Raw genomic sequence first — 17905 nt, forward strand, 5'->3', positions numbered from 1 at the left:
TTACTTGATCTCCCCCAGAAACCCCAGTACTGTGTTCTGAAGTTGGGCACTGAGGATAGCAGGTGGCTTCCAGCCCACTGTGTGACAGGTGGTGTTTTATGTCTTCCCCTGGAAACTTGAAGGCAAGCACATGTCTTCTGTTGTTTTGGTTCCCCCTAAAACATGCAGAGCCAGGTACTTGGGTGACAGCAAAGCCAGAGACTTGTGCTCAAAATCTAGTGCTATATCCAGGTGCAGTGGACATGCCTATTAATCATAGCATTCTGGGAGGCTGAGGCAGGAGGATGGAAAGTATAACACATTCATGTGGGGCTGTAATTTGTATGTCTCACTACTACGTGGCTCTGAACCAACTGTGCCTGTCCCATTGGGTGGCATGCAACAGTTCCATTGTTCAGGGCAGGGGTGGTTATGCCTAGTGTGTACTGCAGACAAAAAAAAAAAAAAAAACAAACAAAAAAAAAAAAACCAACAAAAAAAAAAAAACCAACAAAAAAAAAAAAACCAACAAAAAAAAAAAAACCAACAAAAAAAAAAAAACCAACAAAAAAAAAAAAACCAACAAAAAAAAAAAAAAAAAAAAAACCAAAAAAAAAAAAAAAACCCAAATCCAGTGCTGCTATTAACTGCCACATGACCCAGGTAAAACCACCCAGCCTCTGTCTCATTTCAATCATCTGCCAAATGAGTCTAAGGCCCAACCCGAGAGTAGTAGGAGGAGCGATCTTGACTTTCTTTCTGACACAAGCACGGCACACAGAACCCAATGGGCTCAGCTCCCCACACCAGCCCGCACCCAAGGGGGCTACAGGTTATTAGCCTGTTATGGAGCAATGGTGTCCCGGGCTCCCACAGGGTGGATGTAGTCAGCCCACCCTGGCCTCTCCCCAGAAATATACTCCTTCTTTGCAAAGCTGCTTTTGTGCTCAGGACAATAAAACTAGCATCCATGTGAATAGCACAATCATACAGGCATTGGTAACAAAAAGGTTTAAGAGGGTAATAAAAGTCTCAGACTTCAAACCCAGCCATTGGTGTGAGGCCGGTGGGTGATCCTTAGATTCCAAAGGAATGCCCCTTTCCCTGACCCTAGGAGGAGAGCGGGGAGGGTGCGCTGTACACAGTGAAGCCGAGATCCCCAAGATGCCAGGTGTCTGCACCAGAACACAGCTGGACACCTCAGCCCAGGTGTCCCCCACAGGTGTCAGGCCCAAATCTAGAGGCAGAGTCCCCTGAAGACAAGGTGAGCAGAGGTATCCCGAGAAAGGGCATATGCTCCTTCTGCTGCCCCTCCTCAGGCTGGTTACTTAACCTCTCTGAACTTCATGCTCCACCTGATAACTACCACCACCCGGGGCTGTTACGAGGTTCACACAAGACCCTCTTAGTAGCCGCCCACTTCCGGGCACTGCCATGTGCCAAGCACTTCATCCGTACGGTCTCTGTTCATCTTCTCAATCACACCCATGAGGCTCCATTTTTCAGAGCAGGAAACAAAGGCACAAAGAGGTTAGGTATTCCCGAGGTCACTAGGTAAAGCAGGCCTGAACCCGAGCCTGTCTGCCTCTGCAGCCCATGCTTTTGTCCTTGTCACTTGCAAACAGTAGAAGATTATTCGGATGGGGGCCAAGGGGTCCTATCCCATGGTTCTCCCCCTTTCAATTCCTACCCACTTCTATGTGCAAGCACACACACACACACGCACGCACGCACGCACGCACTCCATCTGGCAATACACAATGAATACATTCACATTCATCTTTGTACTTAGCGTCTCATCCTGGTCCCCAGAGGCAAGAAATATGGTTCCCACTTTACAGGAGGAAAAACCAGGCGATACATTCAAGCTCTTGCCCAGTTCAGTTAGCTCAGGGACAGGCCCAGGATTTCAAGTTGGATCCCCTGGCTCCAAGACAACCCCTTCTGGTCTTACAGTGAGAGCCCTGCACGGACAGCCTTCCCACACCCAAGGTGAGCTGAACCCCGGGACTACATCTCAGGCACCATGAAGCTGCTGGTTCAGCCCTGGTGACACAGGTGCTCAGACAACTGTCCCTGCGAGAGCTGCACCCTGCGTGGAGCTGCCCCACCAGGGTGGGAGCTGGGGGTTGGTAAGAAGGTGGGCCACGGCTGCCTTTTTGGAAGCTCCCCTAAGGGCAGCATTTTATGTCCAGGCAGCAAAGGTGGAGAGAAGACACAGGGTGGCGCCCTCCTCCCTGTGCCCCACAAGCCTTATTGGCCCCAAGGAAAACTCCCTACACCCGTGCCCCTTCATGGGTGTCCAGTGTGACCATGTCAGGGCTGTCGGATTTAGCAAATAAGGACAGAAGGTGGCAGCAAAATATGACTTTCTCATAAACAACAAGTCACTTTTAATGTACCCGGGGCACTCCGACCAATGAACCCAAATCTCGGTGCAGGCTCTGACATTCACCCATATTTGTCACAGATTTAAATGTAATTTAAAAATTATTATTATCATGTATCTGACATTCAAATTGGATTGGGTGCCTGGGGTTTTATCTGATGTCCTGTCTGTGGGTGTCCCAGGCTGGTTGGGAGGGGGTGTCAGGTCTCCAAAAGGCCCCCAAAGGATGTCCTCGAGGACCAAGGGACACCGCAAGGGACTCAGCACAGCTGCTGGTGTCCAGCAAGCAGGGCACGGCCCCGAGGGGGTGCGCTGGCCTGGCAGGGAAGAGGGAGACGCATGGCCCGGGGCACTGGGTCAGTCACCTCAGCCCTCCTGGCCCAGGTCGGAATGCGGAGCTGCCCAGCTGCGCAGAATTAGGCAGAACTGGCATTTCGGAGCACGTCAGAGGCGTTGGCCGCCCGCCCACCCGCCGGCCCTGGAAGTCGGCGTCTGGCCTCAGAGCCATCACTGCCCGCCCAGTGGACTGAGGGCCCCAGCAGGCCCATGGTCACCAGCCTGGGACCTCAATGGGGCCATTCAGGGCTCTATGTCGAGCCCCTCCGGGGTCGCTCCCTCCTCCTGGCCCAGCACCCTTGGTTGAGGCCTCCTCCTGCGTGGGCAGGGCCTGGTGATGGTGACCGAGCAGCAGGCAAGCCGACTTCCTATGTGGGACTGCATAACTTTGTAATCTTAAATCCTAGTCTCAACTGTGATTAATGTAAATTAACAGGTGAACATTTAGTAGATCTGGGTAAATAGATAAAGATTGTTTCACTCCTTCTCTGCCCTGGAAGGAATGTTCTGAAAACCTTGACATTCTGTAAGCATCTTGAGTATAGACCCCCACCCTGCCTTTCCCCTTATAAAAAGGACCTCAGCCCCTGAGCTGGCGCCTGCCTGAGCTGCTTGGCTCCAGGAGTGCCGTCTGGCCAGACTAGTAAAGGTCTGTTCCCTTCCCAACGTGTCCGGTGTGTTCCTTCCCAGGTCAATCTCGTGGCTGTCGAGCGGTAAGAAAGAGATACTAAACTGCACCTGCACTCTCAGAATCCTAGTCTACTGTGATTAATGTAAATTAACAGGTGAACATTTAGTAGATCTGGGTAAATAGATAAAGATTGTTTCACTCCTTCTCTGCCCTGGAAGGAATGTTCTGAAAACCTTGACATTCTGTAAGCATCTTGAGTATAGACCCCCACCCTGCCTTTCCCCTTATAAAAAGGACCTCAGCCCCTGAGCTGGCGCCTGCCTGAGCTGCTTGGCTCCAGGAGTGCCGTCTGGCCAGACTAGTAAAGGTCTGTTCCCTTCCCAACGTGTCCGGTGTGTTCCTTCCCAGGTCAATCTCGTGGCTGTCGAGCGGTAAGAAAGAGATACTAAACTGCACCTGCACTCTCAGGCAAATTAAAGCGACTACTTTGGGCTTTCAACAGAGCACACATGCACTGGGCCATCACCCCCTCCGGAGTCCTGGGAAGTCCTGCCTGGTGGCTGGCATCAGTGCCCACTCTACCTGGCAACCAGCTCGTGGGGGCAGGAGGAAGAGCCAGGGCTTCCTGTCCACCAAGTCTTTCCACCACCTAACCCTCAGCTCAAATCCAACACTTGCTCCCTGGATTCCTCTGCAAACCCAGCTCCTCCCACTTCATGCAGGACCCTTCCCTCAGTCTTCCCATGCGGTCTTCTCCACTGGCTTGGGCTCTGTCTCGGTGGGGGCTTCCGGGCACTTTCTGCACATTCACCTGATCATAACTGTCAGAAAGAGGAATGCGGGGCCCTCGTCCCAGACCTGCAAAATCAGAGACTCTGAGGCAGGGCGAACACATGTACTGCACCAGGCTCCCCAGGTGAGAGGAGGCCCATGAGCAGAAGGACCCCTGTATTCTCCCAGGCACTCCCTCTGCCCCCAGGACCTTTCTTGGCACGCTTCCTTTCTTGCTAATAAGTATCTGAAAGAATGAATTAATCATTTCCTAGTTGCCAAATTACACTAATTTGAGTGCTGCTGTCTCATTTCTTGATTGTGCTCTGCCGTGGAATTTTCTTGACAGTTTCTATCCATATATTCAGGCTCTGCAGGAGACACACAGCCGGGGTCTAACAGTAATGGAGCACTCAGCCCACTCTGGGCTTTCACCTGCGATGGCATTTCGGGTGCAGAGTGGCCCAGGGAGGCCTTCAGGGAGGATGGGGAAGCTGCCAGGGTCACTCGCTAAGGTCACACTGCTGTAAGCTGGAGGAACCCAGGCCCAGTCACTGTGATGGGGCCACTGCTGTTTCCCTGACTGCTGTGTCCCCAGGCCTCCGAGGAGCTGACTCCAAATTCACTGAGACAACTGAGGGGGTTGCAGGGAGGAGGTAAAATCACTCCCCACTTTCTCCCGCCCGCCCTTGGAGTCCTCAGGGAAGCAGGCCCTCCTTCTGCACCTGTGTGGTCCACGCCCGACTGAGACAGGGCAATACACAAAGAGAGGCGGTTTCTATGGCACTGTGACCATGTGAGCAGCTTTTAAGTAACCCTGATTTGTGTAGAACAAGGCATGAGCCTCCGACACTGGCATCAGCCGATAATTTCACCGAATAGCCTGGTTCAGGCTCTCAGTTAATCCGCCCTGCTCTTACCAGCTGGCTTTCCCCAAATCAATACCCAACCACAGCAGGAGTGAAAGGAGCGCCTCAGCAGGCAGACAGATTACACTTGCAAAGCACCTGCCTGTGGAGAGAGCTCCCTGGCCATTAGACTGAGGGCAGGAGCCGTCCAGCTCCTCCCCTCGGTATCCTGGGGTACATCCTGCCTCCTTCACAACAGCATACAACTTAGATTTTGGGTACCAAGGAGAATCAAGAGGAGATTTCCGTAAGGCCAAGCGCTGTGGGATGTGGCTCAGTTCTGAAGGAATGGCTGCCCCACCTCTGGGGAGGGGCCAAGAGGCGGTAGCCAAGGAACAGGCTGTAGCTCCTGCAAAATGCCACCTGGACCAGCCCTAGGCAGCCTGCAGAGCAGGGCACTGAAGTCCCCTGATTCAAGTGCAGACTGGGTGGGGCTCCCTTCCTCCTGCAGCTCCCAGTCACTGAGACCGGTGCATCGCCAGGGCTCTGCCCAGAATGCAAACTCAGATCCCAGGGATGTGGGTGAGCCCTGAGAGTCTGCACTTCGGAGAGGACATGGGAAGTCACTGCTGCCGGTCCACAGACCACGCTTTCATCGGCAAGTATTTGCGTCACGGAGAGCGGACAGAAAGACAGTGTGCAAGTGGGATCTGTTGGCAAAGCTCATCCCCACAGTGCACCGTGAGCTCATCAAGCCAGCCCAGCTCTGAGCAAGAAGCTGCCCATGGCTAAGAATTCCAGTCCCCTAAATAAACAAAGCCGTCTAAGGGACAACATTCCGACCCTTCAGCATCTTAAGGGATGTTCTGTGGATTTTTTGTGGGGTCTAAAACAGCCTTCGAGTGAGCCCTGGACAGGACCCAGGCCTGAACGCTAGTACCAGCTTTGCCAGAAACCTTGCACACACCCACGTCTTTCGCAGAGAATATTTAGTAACTACTCAGTGCACCAGTCTCTGTCCTGGGAACGGGGGTACAGCTGTGACCAAGGCAGGCTCTCATGGAGCTGGCAGTCCAGGAAAGCAAGATACACAGTAAACAAATATGTAGCACAGCAGGACAACCTGCTCTAGCTCTGGCAAGAAATAAAGCAAGGAGAGGAGAGATAAAAGGATGGACGGATGCTGCTGGGTACGGTTCCCCTGAAGTTCAATCACCAGTACCAAAAAACAAAACAAAACAAAACAAAACAGTGAAATGTATGTCACAAAAGGCACCTTTGATCAGGCAATATTTGAGCAGAGACTAGAAGTGAAGGAGTGAATAGTGCCAAAATCTGGGGCAGACATTCTAAGCAGTAAGAACAGCAGTGCAAAGGCCCTGAGGCTAGCATCCTTGTCTTTAAAATGAACGGGCAAGAAAACAGGATTTTTGCCATTTAGTTCTAAGGCCCATGTCTGAAAGTTAGGGACAAGAATACTTTGGAAGTTTGAGGGAAAGAATTAGTACTATGTGAACGAGGCCCAATGGGGAAACCTACAGGCTACCATCATAGCCTCCACTTTTTAAAACCAGTCTTTCTGTCTCTCTTTACAACTGTTTTGAGGAGAAAATTACCAGTTGTTTTTAAGAAACAAAAATAATCTGTCCTGTTAAGGGAGAGATATTTTAAAACCACTGAATGGATTTTTCCTTCCCTGGTTTTTTATTGATACGTCTCCTCTCCTTCCAGTTCTAAAATAAGCACCCTGTCTGCCCTTAGGCTAATCCAAAGGCAACATACACTGCAGAACGACAGGGGCCTGGGGACAGCCAAGCAGAGGTCACCTGGAAGCCACCAGACCTGGAGAATGCACCAGGGTAGCCGGGCCAGCCTGGCCTCCCCCATGGCCTGTTTCCTCCCAATCCAGGTGACCAGATGCTCTTAAAAACAGCAGCGGAATGTAGTGAGAGTTGGATTTTGCCAATGACAAATTTCTGACTGAATTCCAGTTCTTTGGAATGGAAAACCAGCAGTTTCCTGTTACAAAATGTACCAACAGTTCATGCCTAATACATGGGTGTGGGTGATTCATATACATCACATTGAAACGCGGCTAAAAATATCACAAAGCTGGCATATTTTTAGCCAGGTAAACAATTCTGGGGACTCAGGCAAATTTATATTGGTTTATGCTCTGAGATCCAGACAAGAAATGATTCCAAATGAGCGAGAAGCAGGGACCAAAGGGGAAGCCAAGGAGGCCTGCGGGCAGCTGCAGAGCTCTTCCCAGGACTTAACCATGGCTACCCCACTGGAGAGGCAGCACCCTGTAAGGGCAGGGCCCTGAGTCTCTTCAAAAGGCAAGTCTTAGCTCAGCTTCCTGGAGGGCCTTAGGCAAGTTCTTTACCCTCTCTGTGCCCATCTTCGACCCTAGAGAGGGGAGGTTAGCCACCACGTAAATAGAAAGGGAGAGAGGACAGTAACCCTGGTCTGCCTGACCTCTGGCTTTGGGGTGAGCACAGCAGCGTCTAAGGCCGGGCAGGAAAAGTGTGGACCTGAATCTGACACCAGCTCTATGTGGTCGTGGTCACATCTTGACAGGGCTCCTCTGGATCTCGCAGACAAGTGGCTGAAACTCACCAGTCTTCTGCAATTGTGAGGCATTAAGAGATGCTCTCCGGCTCATGGGCAGTGTCCTAAGAGGACCATTTGTCACAATTCTGCCACCTACACAGAGGTCCTGGCTTTCTGATTCTTTGAGCCTAGTGCAGAAGCTTCCTGAGAAGAAGGAATTAAGAATACTCATTTTCTAGAGTGAGGGAAGAGATGGTCCCAAAGGTGTCCCCTGGCTCAGATGTCCCCAGTCTTAGTCCTTTGAGGCTCAGATCCTGAAGCAGACTTCCCAAGTAAGCCTGCCCATTCTGAATCTGGTTTTGTCACCTAAATGTTTTGTTTCCCCTCCAGGGGTTGCCTTCCTTGGTCGACACTGGAAAGTCTGGGGACGCTCACAGCATCCGCATTTTGATGTAAACCTGCTTCACTCCCAGTTCTGAAAAGAATCAAAGCAAATCAGCATGAAATGGGGGCTGTGTGCTGAGCGGCAGCACAGCGACATGAGGCAGGAGGACTGGAAAGAGGTGCTGGCAGCTGTGAGGCACATGGACCCGCAGGCCTGGCAAGGCAGGCGCGACCTGGGGGACAGCAGCCACAACAGCAGGAGAAAGAGACGGCACCCAGATTGAAGCAGGATGTGGCCACTGTCAGATGGGCCACTCACCCTGTACATGGGGAACCTCTGGCAACAGGCAGGGTTGGACCTGATGAGAAGGAGTGAGCAGGGCAAAGGCCCAGAAAATGGGGAGCAGGCTCCATGGGGAGCAGGCTCCATGGAGAGCAGGGCCGGAGGTGGTTAAGAGCATAGATCTAGAGTCAGAAAGACCTGGATTCAAATCTTGTCACACTTCCAGAACCTCACATCTATTTTCTTCCTTGTTGGCAAGACAGTAGCACTAACACTGCCTCTGAAGATTAAAGGAGATTATGTACACGCGACAGCTTGGATCCTACCCACAAAGTTTCTTGCGTCGGAGGCTTGGTCCCCAAGTGGTGGGAATGGGAGCTCTAAGAGATGGGTCCCAGCTGGAGGCCCTTAGGTTACTGAGGGTGTGGCCTCAGAAGGGGGCGCTGGTGTCCTGGAGTCCACTCCAGAAAGTAAGATGTTAGAAAAGCCAGCGCCAGACCCTGGAATCTTGCTCTGAGATTTGGGAGCCAGATTTGGGAACATGATCACTTGCTCCTGCCCATGTTCCCACCACTGCCATCTGCCACAAGGTGACAGAGCCAAGGTGGGGCCCTTGAGGAGCCTGTGCCATGCTGTTTGGATTTTCAGCTTCCAGGACTAAGCTCTGTAAATCTCTTTCCTTCTTAAGTAGCCTGATTTGGGTGTTTCATTATAGGAATGCAAAATGGAAATGGTAGAAATGATGGTGGTTGTGATCACTGTTCCTGGAAGCTTTGTCCTTTCTTACGACTTCTCAAACTGTCCCTTTTATATGCAACCATAGAACCAAGTCAGGTCCTCCTTCCAAGGTGGGGGCTGGGGGATCTGCCCAAACCTCTCTAGGCTACTGCCCACCATCTTCACACCCTGCTAGCCCCATGCCACTGCAGCAACCAAACAGTTTGGGCATGGTAGCCAGACTTGGATAAGGGAACCGCCTCCACACTCTACCCAGCTAGACAGGTGAGTGTCCCTAAGACCCGGTTCTGGAGAGCTCCCATGGTGGCCTCCACTAGCATGCAGGTCACCGACTCTGTGTCACCCCTGTGGTGTAAACTTCTCAGTTCATATCCCAAGAGGGAGTTCACACTGTTTCGCCAGGGCTTTATGAATACAGCTTGTGTTAGCGAGCGCTCCGTCACGATAACATGAGTACATGGGAAAACCAACTTATCAAGACAGAAGGCTAATTCTGCCTCACAGTTTTGAAGGTTCTTGTCCTTGCAGGGCTGGCCTCGTTGCTTTTAGAGCTGACTGTATCCAGATCACGGCATTGACCAAAGGCTTCCTGGAGATGGTCACAAGAAGCCCGAGTTTGAATGGGTAGAGGGTAGGAGAATTTAGCTGGGAAGAAAGAGATCAAAGAGAGGAGGAAAAAAAAAGGTTGAGGGGAGAAAAGCTCCCTGCCACTCGTGTTTCTCACCTTCTAGATAACCGGCCAATGAGGGTTTCTTTTACACTTATCACCTTGGAAACAGTTTAGGCTTTTATAAAAGATCACCAAACAATACTGGATCTTGTGATTTCGCAGAATGTCAGCAATCACTCTTATGAAAGAAGAAGGAACAAAGCCAAGATTTTCATACCACACCGGAAAGGAGGGAAGCCTGAAACCTACTGAAATAGACTTGGCCAGGCTACTGTGAGCACACACACACGCACACATACACACACGCTCCTACTTTATATGTCCTCCTGGGCATACCATACCTATCAAGAGCTTCGGTAAGAATTACCATTCAGCCAGGCTTTATTTTGTTTCCCAATGCTTTATTTTGAAAAATTTCAAGACTCAGAAAAACCAAGACTGCCTATGTGCATTTTCACCAGGTGTTAACATTTCATGGCATTTGCTTTCTCCTTAGCTCTGCAGGTAGTCTCACCTTCTTGCCCCTGAACTATTGACTTCACTTCTAAGTATCCCAGCATGAGTCTCTCCAAATTAATTTTTCCCATACTGTCGACATCATAACATAGAAGAACCCTTCACTTGCCGTGTGTGTGTGTGTGTGTGTGTGTGTGTGTGTGTGTACTGTGTTTCATGATACTGATGGTTTTGAAGATCTCAGGCCAATGGTCTTAAAGAACGATCCGTAATCAGAACTCAGCCATCCACTGTTTCCACACACAAATAAATGATTCCAATCAAATTCCCCATTTTCCCCTTCTTCTGTCAGCACAGCCTGAGTTATACTCAGGGATAACTTTTTAGTGGGCCTGGTATTCTCAGAAGACTTGGACATTTATACATTCCAGAAGGATTTAACTAATCTTATTAAGCAACTAACATTTATTTAGTATTGAAAGAATATTTTCACCATTTCCAAACTCCAGGAAAGGGAGTTTGGAAAGAGTCAAATGACATAAGAAGCCAAAGGAAATTTTAAAGAAATTTATTTTGATTAAGTATTAACAATGCATTTTCAGGTATTTTTTTTCAAGGTGCTTTCACACTTGCTATTTAAGAACCTTGAGTGTGGCAGTCAGCACGGATTCCAATCCTGGGCATATGCCTCACCATCTGGGCTACATGGATAGTAGCTGAATCTCTCTTGAGTTTTTATTTCCCTAAAGGGCATTTGAAGAGTAAAATGCTTAAGCCAGTGCTTTGTCCCTAACAATTGCCTCTATTAATCTTCACATTAATTCTCCAAAGAGGCTAAAGCAGGCACATCATCTCCATTTTATAAGCCAGGCAGCTGAAGCTGAGAAATACAATGTGATCTGTTTAACTGTACTGCAAAGAGGTCAAAAGAGATCAAACTAGAAACAAAGTTTCAGGGTCCCAGAGCTGTTCTTTCTTAGTTCTTTCCAGGAAGCAGCATTGACCTCGGGGACACTGCGGGGATTAAGTGAAATGACTCCGGTCTGGAGCAAGGCATCTCACTGCTTCGGAGGCTGTGTTTCACCAGTGTCCATGACTATTATTATAATTGTGTTTATAGTATCACATCATCATGAGCAACTGATTTTGTTCAAAGGCTGAAAAAGTAGCTCATAACTATGCTGTCCAAGCCCCCATTTCAACCCTATCTTCTCTCCCAGGAAGGTGTGGGTAGGAAGGGGTGGGGCAATCCCAAAGTCACTGGTCTTATTTAGGTTTCCCTTGGAAACAGAGAGGAAATATTCTGAGGCTGTGGGGTCATTGTGTGCAAAACACAAGAGAGGGTCTGTTTGCCTTGGGGAAGGGGGCACTGAGTCACGAGTCATTCCGAAGGTTTTGTGTGGGTGTCTTGGGGTTCCTGTGAAAACCTTTGAGTCACTCACTATTGCCTGGCATAGACTGAAGCACAAAAGCCTGACCAGGTTTTGTTCCCCAAAATCACATGGGTCCATTCTACCCGAGACATTCTAGGAACACATTGTTCATTTCCTTGACCAGTGTGGTCACAAGACACAGTGGCCATTGAAATTGACCCTGTAGCTATTGGTAAAACACCACTGGGCAGCTCGCCATGCCTTGGGGCACCTGAATGTCCCAACTGGTCACAAGGTTCTTCTCCCACTACAAGCACAGCAGCTGCTAGAGAAGAGAGCTTTCCTCCTACCCTCGGAACAGCAAGAAGCCATTGTACAGCACAAGCAATGGGACTGTTCCATTTTTGGTCTTGTCTTGGACTGGGCCATCTGATTGGGCAGCTGCACTCAACCAAACCACCTCTCCAGTGCCAGCTCAGGTGACTGTACAGAGGAGACCTCCCACACACCTGGTTTGCAGCAGCTCTCTCAGCTGGGTGAGCGGTAGAGAGGTGGTCCAACTGGAACCCAAATGCAGAGATTTCAGTGAATAGCTTTGGATATGGACTCTTTGGATGACACTGTTCTTAACTTGCTCTTGTCCCCATTCATTTTACTGAAGCCCATGCTGTAACCTCTTCTTTCATGGCTCAATGGTGTGAGCCATCTGTCCCTCTGTGGAATCAGCCATGTCCTTGGGAGGCAGAGAGGTAGAGTGGAAAGAACATGGGTTTGGAATGAGGCACACATGAGCCAAGCTTGGCTCTGACCCTGGGTAATAAAAATAGGCTACGGCACATATTCCTTGCTTTGTATGGGCCGGATACCAGGCTCAGCAACCTACCTGTAATATCCACCAAACCCTCAGAGCCAACCTATAAATGTCACCATTTTTGCATTATATATGAAAACACTGAAGTTTGGAGATATTCAGCAATTTGCCTAAAGCCTGGATTCGAATACAGATCTGTCTCTCTCTTGGCTTTGGTCTCCCTGCATAAAATGCATCAACCATTTTACATCGTAGACTCTGTTTCTCATGTCTTAAACAATAAACATAAACAGAGCGCTGCAGATGACCTGGCACAGAGCAGATGCTTCGTAAATGTTCCCTTCCCTGCCGCTGAGGCTGATTCTAAAACATAATTTCTGACCGCAAGCCAAAATCTTGCTGGGTGGTTTGACTCTCCCAGACTGAATCTTCAGGAGATTCGCTGAGGCTTAATGGAAATACCTCTGTACAAGGCTGCCCTCCTCCTGTCTTATAAGTAAATAAAATGGACACGGAGACGCGGTGCTTTCGATCTTGGCAGTGGAGGAAGAGAGTGTGAGAAGTGGAGAGCAGGCGTAGTTATTCTGCAAGCTAGAATTGGGGCTGTGGCTCCTGCAGCCTTGCCTTTGATGTGTGCGTGTGCTTACATGTGCTCAGTACTTTAAGCTGTTCCATGTGTATATGTTTGTGTATTGTATACAAATGAGCATATACACATACCCAGAAGTAGATGCATTTAGACACCGACATAGACACACACACACACAGTGACACCCTTAAAGTGTCTCTGGAAAATTAACCCATGGCAGAAGCAATGATATGTGAACGATACACATTCTGGCGTGTTGGCAGATAACTGCGCTGCACATGCCCCTCCAAGAACTGAGAAGAAAGGCAGTAACACAATGGCAGAAAAATGCGCTAATCAAATCCATAGTCAACTTTGAAGACAGAGCAAGGATTCTAATCAAAACGCAATGGGGCAGAGTTGCAACAGGTTGCAGGCTTGTACTCTCTTCCCAGGGGCCTCACCCGCGCTTTCTTTTTAAACACTCAAGACACTCAAGAGGACTGCAGTCACTTCTAATTACTTTTTTTAAAAGGAAAAACTTGCGAGCCGAACGCTAGCTCCTCCAAACAGGAAATATCAAAGGATTACATGTATAATTTTCTCCCCTGCAACTGCTTCTTAAAAACAGGCGAAGTACTCTCCTCAAACAGCTCAGGAGTGTGCCTCATCTGAAGGCTGGCCAGAGGCGGGTTCTGAACTATCACAGAGCACTTCTCCACCGCAGCTCTTTCTACACGGGCATAACTGACACACGCAGCACAGAGCAGATGCTAGAATTGTTGGCTGTTGGGAGGAAAGCCCAGGTATCTCCGTACTGGGAAGGGGATTCAGGAGAAATGTGTAGCTTCAGAGCAGTTTCCTCTGCCGGAAGCTGACAAACAGCTGCAGGTTTGTGGGTGCCTCCAAAAGAGGGGCTGGAAGGTTTGCCATTGGGGCTGCACCTAACAGCTCTTTGCTGGCTAAGTTAGGTCTTTTCACACTTGATGGAGATGGAGAACAGGCTTGGGGACAAGTGGAAGAAGTCCCTGGCTAAGTAGAGCTGCTGAGAAAATGAGGTGTGAGAATCGTCTCCTGTCCTCTGTCACTACTATGGCCCAGTATTCTGAACTCCAAGCCTACAGGGATCATCATCAAGGCTTCCTAGGATTCTCTAAGGAACCACATCCTTACTGGACAGCATCTCCCAGAATTCTGTATGTCCAGAATTCCCCCACATCCACTAGGAAGTCAGCACATCCAATCCTTCAACTGTGAAGACTTCGGTCTTTCTCTTCATCTCCTCTGAATAGAAGATGGCGGATGGGGCCAATCACGTGTTGCATGAAGTGACACCCATTGCTGCTTGGCACCGTGGAGGACCCTGCACATCATCTTCCCCTGCTCCACCAGCCACTCCCACCACCTCCAGCCCCACCTCCTCCAAGAGGCCCTTCCCTTCTTTCCAGCCCCTTGGTCTCCAGCCTCAAGGACATCTCCTTGCCCTCCCTATGTTGTTTCCTGCTGGGAAAATCATAAATTATGCCTCCTACCAACTGGATCGTGACAACCAGGGCCCAGGCCACGTCTTATTTGTCTTGCAGATCAGCCAGAGCATCGTGGAGGGAGGCAGCAAGGAAGAACGGGCAGATCACACTCCTGCTCTGCCGAAAGGGGTGGCCTGGAGAAAGAAGGCTGGCCTCACCCGCTACACTCAGCAATTACAGCTGTGTTCCTATAGATCAAGGCCCACAGGTGATCAGGCAGCCTCCATGCTATCTCTGCACAGCATCACGGTTCAGGGGGTGGAGTCCAGGGTCAGACTGTCCAAGTCTAACTCTGCTAACGCTACCTCTGCTGCTCACAAGGTCCCTATACCAGTCGGCCTCAATTTCCTTGTGGGTAAAATGGGGATAATCACACTTATCTCATTGGATTGTTGTGAGAACAAGTTATTTTTGGTAAAGCACTTGGAATAATTCCTGGCATGTAGCAAGTGCTACGGGAGGATCTGCCATTGTTGCTGTGTGGCTCTTATCGTAGACAATGAGTGTATTGTACCTGGGCTGCATGTTCCTGTGAAGATGAATGAGATCGTGTACAAAGAGACTGGCACATCAGGCTCTTGCCAAGTACTTATTCCTTTCTCTTGTGTCCCCAATGCATCTGGAATTGGACAAGGCATGAGCCATGGGCTCAGTAAGTCCCTGTGAAAGAGACCAATGCCTTCTCATGCACATGAGAGAATAATTCATGTCTTCTCTCGCTTAGAGGCTATGAAATCTAACTTCAACACACTCTATCTCTTGGGTTTAGCACTAATGTGATTATATGTTCCTTATTTGTCTCAAACTGCATGAAACACACTTTATTTTTAATGTCCACAATTATTCGTATGGTTGTTTATGCCCATTTTTACAGATGGGAATACTGAGGCCCAGGGAAGGTAATGGACTAGGTCACCCAGTCAGTTGTATAAGAGACACAGGGCCCATCTGGTACCTATGAGACTTTAAAACCTGTAGCTATGACCAATGCACAATGCACACGACCCATTCTCCTGCCAAAAGTTCCCTGAGTAAAGGCAGAGGCCCTAAGATCCTACCTGCCATTGAAATGATCATTTCCTGAATGTTGTCTAACAATAAACATTACCTTCTGGACCAGCGAACCACCAGAGAGCAAGTTGGACACCGTCCTAAAGCCCCGACTCCATAATTAAGGGAGAACAGGGACACTGTCCAGAGAAGGCAAACACTTTTTACCAAAGTCACTTTGATGTCAGAGCAAGGTTTCAAGAACAAGTATCTGCCACCTGTCACAAAGAAGAGATCCCAGCAACCCTGGGCCTGGACAGGGACAGGGAAAATGGGTGAACTCAGGAGAGAGCGCTGGAGTACAGCCAGCTGACTCAGCAGTCTGTCCCAGCCATGCTGTGGCCAGGGCACAGGGCCCCACCGAGGCCAGAGAGGGGCAGAAGGGAGGCTGGGGACCACGGGCCAGTGGTGAAGCAAAGCCAGGTCTCCAGGATGCAGGAGTGGGCCCCTGAGGGAGAAGCTGGAGAGCACTTTTCAGGGTACAGGGTGATGAATCACCTTTCCGGAGCCTGCCCACTGCCAGTTCTTTGACAATGTTAAATGAAGGGCCAGACAGACAAAAGCTGAGCAGCAGCAGGGCCGTGAACCATCCCAGCATCTCCCCTCCCTCCCGCCCTCCCTCATTCCTCAGGTCCTCCACATCAGGCTCCAGGGTGTGTGTCACACTCCGACTGACTGTCCTGGCCCCCACCCGCCCCCACTATACTTCATTAGCCCCAATCTACAGGCCAAGGGGAAACCCTCACAGGGGCCACCACGGAGCCCCAGCCCATTTCAGAACCCCCTGGACAAAACCTGCGATTTACCACAGAAAAGGAACAGAGCTCCCAGCAGAGACAGCCGGCGAGCACAGGAGGAAATCTTGCCTTCCTCCTACACACCATCACTCAAAGCTGTCAGCTTCCAAAAATGTTTAGCAAGTGCAGCAGCAAGAGGCCATGCTTATCAGCCCAGCAGGGCGCGAGAGCTTAATCGGTTTGGAGGGCCTTCTCTGGCTGGCCCTGAGTTCCAAAAGTCTGCTTACAATTAGCTTCCAGCTCTGGTTCCCGCATTGGAAAAGCTAGGAATGTGTGGAGTGCTCCTCTCTGATCAGACAAAGCTCCAGGAGAAGGTGGGGAGAGAAGCAGAGAAGTGTGCGCCAAAAAGGTCAGCTGGTCTGTTGCCACTTCCCCACACCGGCCCCACACCACCTCCCTTCTCTGGCCTCCTGCCTCTCCTGACCTGTACAGTCACATCCGTCAGGTCCGCCTGTCCCCAAAAGTCCCTGCTGACGGGCTGCCAAGAAAATTCAGGGCGCCCCTGCTCCCCCCTCCCAGAAGAGGGGGGAGGTGCAGAGGAGAGGGCAGGAGGCCAAGAGAACCTGATTGGCCCTTGCGGATTTCCTTAAAAGAGACTGCCTGGCCAGGGCCTGTCCCCCAGCCGAATTGGGTGATGAGGGATCTGTCCGGAAAGGTAGGAGTCACCATTTCTCTCCCAACAGCTCTCCCACCCCGACCCTGCGCTGGCCTCCATTGGCCCCCACCCATCCAGGCTAACCGGGATCCACTACCCGGGAAGGAGGGGCTTAGCTTGGGCGCCATTGTGAGCACCCCGCCGCCCAACTCTCGCCCTTCACTAGGAGTCTCCAGCTGCCCACAGCTGCGCACCTTGCTGGAATCCCCTTCCTCTAACCACCGGGTAGGACCTGTCCATCTCTAAGAGGACAGCAGGTTCACTGTCACCACCGCCACCACAGCCCCCCCCTGAAGACCCTCCACCCAGGCCTGGAGGTGTCCAACTCAATGAGCTGTCAAACCCTTCCTCGCCAAGGACTACGGGACTCGTGCTGAACCCACAGGCGACACACAGTTTCGGCAGCAGACACCGCTTTCCCCGGGGCCAAGCCCTCCACATGCAGACGCTGACGTTTTCAGGGCTGCACACGCTTTTCGGAGACCACCTGGGACGTGCGCCCCTCCCACCCTAGGAGATGCTGCAGCGGAGCCTGCACCCGGGGTCTCCCAGAGCTCTGTGGGCGGCCTGCGCGCCCGGCCACACCCACTGCCGGCCCACCGTCCTGGAGCAACGCATCACCGACCTGCCAGCCTAGGGGACGCGTTGCCCTCTCTACCCCCATGGACGCCCCTTCCCCCACTTAGCCGTCCCCACCCCAAGAAATATTCGCCCAACAGTGCCCAGCGCAGGGCTGCTCTCACCTGGGTATCGAACCCGTTTTCCACCGAGCAGCTCTTCCGCAGCGGGAGAACCTCCCCGGCCGGCTCTTGCAGCCCCTGCGATTTCAGGGGGATCTGGCTAGGGTATGTGGTCTTGCTCACCTCCACCTTGCTCCCCAATTTCAGGTAGCAGGGTTGGGGGCCAGCCCGGGCCGGGGGCACGTGGAGGATGGGCGCGGCGCTGTGCACGGGTTTGGGCAGTCCCGACTTCATCTTGGAGGCTACCAGGATGGCCGGCATCTTCTCCCGGGGCTTCGGCTTTCCCAGCACGTCCCTGGCAGCGGCGGCGGGGGTGACCGCTAAAGGCAGCGCGGGCAGCAGAG

The 17905-nt window shown here is 51.0% G+C and overlaps 1 protein-coding gene across 1 annotated transcript in view; it reads right to left on the bottom strand.

Annotated features, from left to right (window-relative positions):
* Positions 1–17905, bottom strand: part of Nav2 (neuron navigator 2) — a 359199-nt gene extending 341294 nt beyond the window's left edge. The window contains exon 1 of the mRNA XM_033764074.1: positions 17565–17905. Coding sequence (XP_033619965.1) covers positions 17565–17822 — 258 coding nt within the window. The 5' untranslated portion in view covers positions 17823–17905. The remainder of the gene's footprint in view (positions 1–17564) is intronic.

Source organism: Fukomys damarensis, unplaced genomic scaffold, assembly GCF_012274545.1.
Source record: "Fukomys damarensis isolate Sample0158 unplaced genomic scaffold, DMR_v1.0_HiC HiC_scaffold_16, whole genome shotgun sequence".
NCBI lineage: Eukaryota > Metazoa > Chordata > Mammalia > Rodentia > Bathyergidae > Fukomys > Fukomys damarensis.